This window comes from Hyposmocoma kahamanoa, unplaced genomic scaffold, assembly GCF_003589595.1.
Source record: "Hyposmocoma kahamanoa isolate Upper Pololo Valley unplaced genomic scaffold, ASM358959v1 138, whole genome shotgun sequence".
Lineage (NCBI taxonomy): Eukaryota > Metazoa > Arthropoda > Insecta > Lepidoptera > Cosmopterigidae > Hyposmocoma > Hyposmocoma kahamanoa.
In genome coordinates, this window is record NW_020653492.1 from 5,882,333 (window position 1) to 5,892,093 (window position 9,761).

The 9,761-nt window shown below is 39.2% G+C and overlaps 1 protein-coding gene across 1 annotated transcript in view; it reads right to left on the bottom strand.

Moving 5' to 3' along the window:
- Positions 1-50: 50 nt before the first annotated feature.
- Positions 51-9,761, bottom strand: part of LOC113240411 (fragile X mental retardation syndrome-related protein 1 homolog B) — a 22,046-nt gene continuing 12,335 nt past the window's right edge. The window contains exons 10-12 of the mRNA XM_026477701.1: positions 9,614-9,749; positions 1,274-1,357; positions 51-1,214 (exon numbers count right to left, since the gene is read on the bottom strand). Coding sequence (XP_026333486.1) covers positions 1,072-1,214; positions 1,274-1,357; positions 9,614-9,749 — 363 coding nt within the window. The 3' untranslated portion in view covers positions 51-1,071. The remainder of the gene's footprint in view (positions 1,215-1,273; positions 1,358-9,613; positions 9,750-9,761) is intronic.

Genomic DNA, 9,761 nt, shown 5'->3' on the forward strand with positions numbered 1-9,761 from the left:
GCTCTCCGTAATAATTTCCAAATGCACGTTAGACGTTTTACCTTTCTAGCGTCAACATTTTTAGGAGGTTGTTCACTCAATGTGTTACTTCAGGTTTAGGTATATATACTTTGCCAATTCCGAACTATGCTCGCCAGTCGTGTTTTACGTGTAAGCCCTTGTTTCCGTTTTGACGAGTTCATTCGGCGTATTTCCCCTTGTACCCCTGGATAGTTTAAAGGTGAACGGAGTAAAAATCAATTTTGTATGTTTAGTTATTAGTACGACAGAAAAATTCACTAAAAAAAAGCAAGATTGCTCAGTCCGGGGGGGACCAACGGGAATACGCCATTTATCAGTAATTTCTTAAGATTTGTAAAAACATTGTATTTATCTGAAAGCATATCTATACTCTTGTATATATACTTCGTGATATCCCGGCAATAATGCATATCACACGCAGTTATAATGACTGATCCTAGCGTTAGTTCTTATGTAAATATGTACTTTATGTACTCGTAATATGTATCATCACGTTTAGAATTTAAAAAATTCACACCAATAAATGTGACCCTCGCCTCTCCTCTCCCACCCGACCGAGGGAACCTTTCGAGTCGAGCGTCGGCCGGTCCAGTCAGATCGTAAACATTCCACTAGTCGTATACTATTTTTATATAAACTGCAACGTGCCGGAAGCGGCCCTCGGTGGAATATTTGTACAAATAAAAATACGATTGAAAATATGTACAGAAATGTTTATTTTTATAGGAAATCACATGTTCACAGAGTACAGGCTACGACACACGTACGTACCGTATGTCCGATCTCCCATAAAGGTGCCGAAAGGCCGCGGTCGGCGGAATCGTCCGGGGAGCGACGTACACATCTTGAATTTTTCATACAATCGAGTAATCGGGAATACAAATCGCGAATCTCTTAGAAAAGCATAATACGAGTAAGTCTAGGGCCCGGGCCGCTCGGGCCGCGCGGGGCGCCGAAGAGATTCGCCGAGGCGGCGCCCGGGGCGGCCGGGGCCCGGATACGTTACGGATCGCCGATTGGCCCGCCGGGGCCCAGCCCGGCGCGGCGCGCCTACGCGGTGCCGTTGAGCAGCGGCTCGGCCTTGGCCTTGGCCAGCGGCGCCTGGCGCTTGGGCGGCCGCGCGCCGCGCTCGGGGCCCTCGCCCGCCGCGCCCGCCGCGCCCGCGCCCGCCACGCCGTTCTTCCACCCGCCGCCTGCAAGTCACAACGTCACTGCCCGCCCGGCCCGCCGGAGGCCGCGCGCGAGCTGGTACCTGGCCTCCGGCGGCGGCGGCGGCGGGCGCCCGAGGCCTCCCCGGCCTCCCCGGCGCCGAGGCCCTCTTCCGACGACAACGACTCTGCACAACACGCACCACGCACACGTCACGCGGACGAGCCCGGCTCCGGGGCGAATACGCGTTTGCTCTTCTCTCGCCGTCGCCGCCTACTTTCCCGGCCGGCCTAAGCGCAATCCCCGCGCGCGTGACTTTTGGCGAAACGCGCCCGCGTGCCGCGTGCCGCGTGCCGCGCACGAAATCTTACGCGATTCAGGCATTAAAGCGTACAACGGCAATTCTAGAACATTCTCATAGACATACACAGAAACACGAAGCGAGTGCACAGTAACTCCTTTTTTAAATTACTCGACGCGGTTTATTTTAAGAGCGTTATTATAACGACTTCTAGTATATTTAAAAAGGATCAAAACTAAATAAAGCATTTCACCGAAAGGGAACCGCTCTAGTAGCAAACACATATTCACCCCGCGTCTAATGTTTAAATTAATAAATAATAATAAAAAATCCTTGAAGTCTACGGCAGACGTTTTGTACTAATTAAAATGTAATAATAATAATAAACATTGCATAAATAATAAACATAAGAAACAATGATGCACAAATACACATAACAAAGATACATGACAAAACACTACTACTACATTTCAACTAGCACATTCAGTAATATTTTCAGATTCGTCACTTTTTCAATTCTAAAAGAAGAATGTCCATTCTGTTGTACCAATTTTATATTTATCTTATCGAGAATAGCTGTCCAAATAGTTATGATACTTATTAAAAGAACACGGAATAAGCACGACTTATTTACCTAAAGTTTATAATACCTCACACAGAAATGGCGAAATTATTGTATTTTAGTATTCTATTTTAATTTTAGTACAGAGTATATTTAGAACAAAAGTTTTTTATTGTAAATAAAAACACAGGTATTTTGTTTTGTTTCCCTTGTGTTTTTTAATAATTCCGAGATTTCAGAGAGGGGTACTATCTACTCTATGTGTATTTTTATTACTTGAAGTTTATTTAAATGTACTCTACCCATTCTGTTGTCTGCTTATTATTACACAACAGTATTCAGAAGGCGTAACAATTTACAAACTGACCAGAATTTTACGGGCGGAACTTTCTGAGATACGGTTCCGTAGGTACTTTAGCACCACGTTAATGTTTCGATAACTGGTGTGGTTTATACAAATTTTTACAATTTCAACCTTGTCACACACGAGTTACGGTTTTAACTGAGAGAAAAATAATTATAATAGGAGTACACATTAATTCACTTGTTACTTAAGTTTTTAACTGTACAGGGATATCGTACATCACCATCAGACCACGCGGGATCACCAATTTCGCTTTAACTCACGCGGATACATTGACTTACAAATAAATAGACGACGGGTCTAATACAAAAACCACGAAAAAAATGTCCCAAGTCAACCTATTTAAACGTAGTGACATGTAAAGGAATATGAAAAAGCTTCTTCTTCTTTTAAATGTTATGGCCCCATCGAAATAATCAATGATTTTGCCAATGTCAAGTAAAAATAACTATGTACGGTAGTTTAGTATTATTATAAAAAATTATAAAAAAAAAATGGCTATTTCGCCAATGTCCTGTGAGTTACCTAAAACGTTGAATTTAAATTGTAATGTCATCGCAGTACTGTCTAATTTTGCTTGCTTCGCTGTCAGTCGAACAAACGAAGACTAAAGCGTGAATGACGCTCTGTATACGATTTTAACGCCCTATAAGTTCGGACACTTTTTAGCGCGGACCCGACGTCAATATAATTGTAAGTCAATGCGCGGATAGCATTTATTTAAACAAATTCACAAGAGTTAAACCAAAATAACGAAATATTATTAGTTGCACAAAAATATATAGGTGAGGGGCAAAAGCCAATGTTTTCGTAAAATGGTTGTCCACTCGTTTTCTATGATGGAATCCAATAAGTAGATATAACTTCCCAAGGCTCCATGTAAATGAAAATGTCCAAACTAATATAATAAACGCGAAAATAACCTTGTTAAGTTTTCACGCCTCAATCGCTGGATCAACGTTGATTAATTTTGGTATAGAGATAAGACCTAGGAGAAGGACGTAGGCTACTTTTTGTCACAAAAATAAATCTTAAAGATACAGGGGATGAAAGTTTGTATGGAAAACCAATAAAGCTATGAAAATTTGTATAGTACTGTAGGAATTACTTATTCTACTCCCGACTAGCAATATATAAAGTGATTCAGACGCAGACAATATGGTATTGTACCGTAGGATATCTAGAGAAATACGTTTCTCATACAAAATTGAGGGTATACTTACTTGGATCTATAGCATGTAATTATACTTAAAGGCGCCTACAGATATGCTCGATTTTTTTTGACGATCGACACGCAAATGTGATGGTAGCAACAGACGGTCGACGTTGTCGATCGACAAGCGCGATCAACACAAAGTGCCTACAGATTTGCTCGATCGCACCTTTCGACCGACAAAGTCACCTAGTTTTCTCCATATGTAAAATATTGACACTAGAAAACGTCATTTTTTAAGGTATTGCTCGTTCACTACACTGATCTCCCTGAGAAGAACGAATACTTTTAATGTAAATTTTAAACTTAGAAGTCTAGGCCTTAGGAGGTTACGAGTGTGACACTAAACGATTTACTTACAAATAATAATTGTATGAAAAGTACACTATAATAAGTTAGGTAACTTATTGGGTTTTGCCTCGTATCCTCTATGACTTCATAATGAACTCAATTGGCGTGAGCGAATATCATCCCACGCTCTTCGTGGAAATCGCTTCATCTACAATAGTACTAAAAACATGACTTTACATTATGTTGAATTACACCTAGTAAATAAATTAATAACCAAGGTCAGGAACAAATACGACCGACAACTACGCACGGATCTCCTCTAACAGATAACGGGCTAACAAAATGGACATCCCAATTAAAATATAGTTGGGGACATAAACTTAAAAATCTTTGGCCACTACCCCGAACCGTACCATGAACGTGCTATGAATGTATCGGACACAAAAATAACACTACTACACCCACTATGCTGCGGTGCTGGTCGGTGATGGAACTCTCTAGCGGGCGCTGTTTCTTATTAATTTATGTGCCGGTACGTTACAGTCATAGTATGGAACGGTGTCGTGGGCAAAGCCCCTTACTAAATCTAGGGTCGGCGGACTAAAGCACACAAGTGAAAAAGTGCTTCTACACCACTAGAATTCATGTTACAAATTAATGAAGTGAATTTGACTTATGCGCCTTAGTCGCCGACCCGAAATTAGACTAGAAATTATATTTCTCAAAGAAAGTAGACTTGGGAAATTCAAACATACGCAACTTGAGCTTTGTGCAGCCAGCCGGCGAATGGGAGCTACCATTGGCACCAGAGCACGCAAGTTATTTACAGTCCCTCCAGGTCCCAGAATTGCGTACTCGAAATCAATTAACTTGTATGACAGAGAGTAAAAGGAATAACTTGAAACACACTTATCGACACAGTCATATTAAGCCGGCATGAAAGCTATGTCCATTCAATAAGAGCGAAAAATACCGCGGACTCGAACCGTTCCGACTTTTTCGCTGTTATTACATAGATATTAACGCTTTCTCTAACCGACTCAATTCGATTCAGCGTGAATAGGTGTGGTGACCCCTTCAGCCTATTTGATCGTTTCGACTGAGACTAAACAATATTTGTTTTTCGTTACATCTATTGATGGTGAACAGTACCTCTAATTCAGGCAGGCTGCACTTGTATTTGTTGTTTCCGTAATAAGGCGGAACTGAATTGCCAGATTTAGATAGGAGTGTCCGGTTGGTGACGCACAATCAACAAACATAATTGAATTATCATATCAACTTGAAAGTCAGTCTGATACAAAAGTAACAAAGGACAATGCCCAAGCTCCATACAGTCCTGGACCAGCAAAATAAAAGTTGACGATCCTCAATAGCAGACACGTTTCATTCATATTTAAACATATTTTCTAATACTGGATTTATATATTTTTTTTGCTAGGGAAAGCCGATACAAACAACATTTTCTTTTTGAGATTACGTGTTTAATATTCATGTTACTCTGTACGGTGGGGGACATAAAGGTAACAAACACTTGTACTTAGATTTTTCACTATGACAGACGAATGATACAATAAAGGTGCAATAAAGACATGATGGTTAAAAAATCCTTATAATATTATAGAATGTATACATATATAATGATTTGTTGCAATCAGCACAACTCACATTTTTAACAAAAATTTATCGGTTCTTAGGTTTTCACTAGTGTCCCGGAGTTAGCCGTGACCACGGGACCTGAAAAGGGCCCGGAATGTTGGTTTTTTCATAATAAAAAACAAACATTCGCATTTAGATCCGAAAAAATAGTTTCATTTCCGAATTTGTGTTTGCCAAATTCTCGTTGAGGAAGACATAAATCGGTGGCTCTAGAAAAAGCCAAAGTTGTCACTATCTCTAACGTTAGAACAAGTAATTAGCTACTGTTCAAGTCTATAGAGTGTCTTAATCTCTTTTTATCTTTCTTTATAGCTAATGCTCAATAGATAAGTAACAAAACAAATGTTGAAATATTCATATCTTTTTATCTCAAGCTTATCTTAAAGTTATATGAATGGAAATTATTTAACATATGACGTATTTTAATACACAATAAAAAATAGATATAAATTTTCAACCGGACGCGACTTTATTAAAATTTGCCAGTCCAAAATGGGCATGTCCTTTAAAGCGGTTACTTGAACCTTGTATCACAATGATTTCCAAGCTAGAAGGTAGGGCTCATAGTAGCTTAGTCCGAATACGACAGCTAAACCAAAGGAGAGTAATATTGGAAGTTAATGCCGCGATTTGAACAAGTACTTTCGAGATAGATTGTACAATCATTTTCCTGGCATCCAGTTAAAGTTTGGCAAATGAGTTCAACTTCACACTTATCTGTTTATGGCCAGAAATACACATCGCCAGGGACAATAACGAAGAACAAGTAAGTATTAAACAAAATCTCAACGTTCTTTTAGAAAAGAATTATTGAAAATACAAAATTTAGGCATCAACATTTCGCCACCAACTCATATACGCCACAAAGCTGATCACGGGTCTCCTTTCAAGTGGAAGTTCAGGCGATGGTCCAGCACGTGATGGAAACTTAATGAGTTTTGGGAACCTTCAGACTTCATCACACCGTCGTCCTTTAGCATTAATCAATTGATAATATTGGTAAACTACATGCACGTTGGAATGACTGTGGTGCTGGCTGCTCGTTGGTATGGAATCCAGGAACCACTTCGTATAAGAAATTTTATTTCCAAGCACGAAACTATACTAGATGTAACGTTGAACACAGCACAGCACATTGCAAATGCCACATCTGGGGTGATTTGTATCGCGTAATTTCTGTTAAATCTATCCGTAGTGTAATTTGGAATGAATTCAACTACACATGGGATTTTAACCATAAAAATAACCAGTTAATTTTAGAAAATCAAGGAATCAATGTCAGGAGCTAGTCAAAGGGTACCTTCTTTAGAGAAGACACGTGCCCACCAGTGGGACGTTTACAACAACGACGTAAACGGTATCTGGTGGCGACTAAACTACCATTGAAACGTTTTACCGTAATTTAAAAGAATAAACATCATGCTAGTCCTTTCTTCGGATTGTTAATTTGTATTGTGGAAATACGCGATATTTCTGAAAAGATTACAAGCGGTGTCAGTGTTTGGCGATGTGTATTTATAACCTACCGGATGTATTTTAGTCATGTACCAATGAAACACGAAGACTGTCAATGTCTTTATATACAGGGTGTAATCGTGAAGTGTACCCAGGTGATTATTAGTTATTGTTTATTTATTATTCCGTAAATATAAGAGATATCAAAAATCTTTAAACTGATATCGAAAGTACGTTACCTAATGAGTAAAACGACATCAAAAACGTTTTTTAATGAAACTAGAAATGGCCAAAATTTTAACGTTAAAAACTCCCATAGATTTAATATGACATTTTGTTGAGAGGCGATAGTTGACCTACTTTAACTATAAGAACTCACGGAGCGAGTTTGACCCGCGCCCGCCGTGATTGCGGGACCGCGGCCTCTGTAGAATGTACCTAGATCGACTCATCCGTAGAACAAAGATCTATGTGCAAGACTACTTGTTCTCAGGACATAGTACATTTCGTTCGTTCTTCTTCGATGTGGGTGTCAGATCGATCGTCGTTAGATTTTATATTTTCGAAACGAAATAAGATATATAAATTCTCAAAACACCTTTACATAGGCCTTAGTTTGAATAACGAAATTGTTCTCATCTCAAAGTCAAATCGGACTCTGTTCTTGGGATGAGTCGAGACATGTACGTAAAATTTAGTAGCAGATTTCACGACACGTTTTACGCAGCGTCTCCGGGGTACTAGTAGAACCGCTCTATCGATCGCAAATATCTCTATCGAGCGCGACTTGCGATCATCTCCCGCGATGTTTGCGGGCTGTTCCGCAACCGCGAGGGCTACATGACCGCACACACCTGGGATGCCGTGAATATCGAAATAAAGCGGCTGTCCCGCAGCCGCGGCGCCCACGGGTAAAAACCGCTCCGTGAGTTTTTAGCCTAAGAGGTAACAATAAGTTTACAGATAACGAAACTGCTATAAATATAAACCTATCTTTTAATTTAATAAAACCAAAATAATTTTAATTTTAAAGTAAGTAAAAAATTTTATGTTCAATCAAAGCAGTTAGTTGTTCAAAACCAAAGCCACACTATGAATGTCATATCAAATACACGGAAGCATTTAATGTTAAAATTTCGGATATTTCTTGTTTTATTTTTAAAAGTTATTGACGTCGTTTTACTCTTTAGGTAACGTACTTTCTATATCACTTCATAGATTTTTGATATCTCCTATATTTACATAATAATCGCCTGGGCACACTTAACGGTTACAAACTGTATAACTGAAATAGTATGAGAACATTTGAAGCTACCCCAAATCCGAGAAAACTGTCTCGAGTACCATTCAACAATTTTTTTTTTAGAAATTACTTTAAGTGCAAGTTTTCCGTAAATACTTTTTTTTTTCAAAATGATAATTATCACGATAGACGATAATAATATAATTATTGTTACGATAATTTTGTAATTACCATAATGTTTATCGTGATAATTATGAAATTAATTGGTAAAACACTATATGCCACCGCTAGCAAATGTCGCACAATGTGTATCCGAACGCGATTGCTACTTACGAAACGTATTTAACAAAATACAAAGAAAAAAACGAATCCACGTTTCAAAATATTGTTTTTTATAATATTACTTGTTACTCCTTTACAAAATTTTTTATGATGCTTATTTTTTATTTGCAAATAATAAATCAGTTAATAATATTAACACAATGTCAGTATTTTCATTTTAGAGACAACTAAAAATCAGCATGGGTTATTATCTGATAAGTATCATGATAATTATCATGATGCTAATTAATAATAAGTATAGTGATCATTATCTGATAATTAAAAAAATTGTTTTGTATTTTCAAATCCTGAATTCCGTTGTACCGGAGAAAAAAATATAAATGTTGTATAGGCACCATTTACAATATAATACCATTGATCTTAGTTTTATAAATATGACAAACTTTTGTTGCCTAGACTTATTTCCTTCAATGAAATGAAATTTCAATCGTGTTTATTTATAACAAAAAGTTTTTTTTTAAACTTTAAAAATTAATAAAGTAGCTAAATTATTTTAATAAAAAGAAGGCTAATGGTACCCAAAACAGTTTCCTTGTATCTGCTATGATGTTAGATTTTACCCCATACTGTTTAATTAAAAAATAGATTGCAGATTGTAATGCATAGTATTTCAAGAAATGGGTCACTGATATCATAGGGCCATTTAGTGTTAGTTAACATCTGTTCGTTCGTTTCTAAATTTTTACTGTGGCGATTAACAGCCTTTCTGTTTCATCGGTCCGCGGTTGTATCGGGACCGTGTCGAAACACTGCAAAATTGTAGATAACGAAGTAGCTCTTTGGAGACCTGGCGTACCGGCTGTCATACAGTCCAGAGAACAAAAGTCCGAATGTTTTTGGGTCATCGATCGGACGGTTTGAATTAAAACTTTTTATTTTTCGTTATTAAGTTTACTAGGAAACGAAACATTCCCGCACTTAGTCGTCCGGGCGTTTCGACAACGGACTCTGCGCTCGTCGACAGCCGACGTCAGGCCCGGAGAGGGCGACGCCGCCCCCGGGCGCGGACTGACCTCTATCGGCGCTGGACACGTCCTGGCTGTCGAGCACGGAGCTCTCGTCGTCGGTCTGCCGCCGCGGGCCGCGCTCGCGGCCCTCGCGGGGGTCGCGGGGGTCGCGCGGGTCGCGGGGGTCGCGCCGCCGCCCGCTCTGCAACAGGCG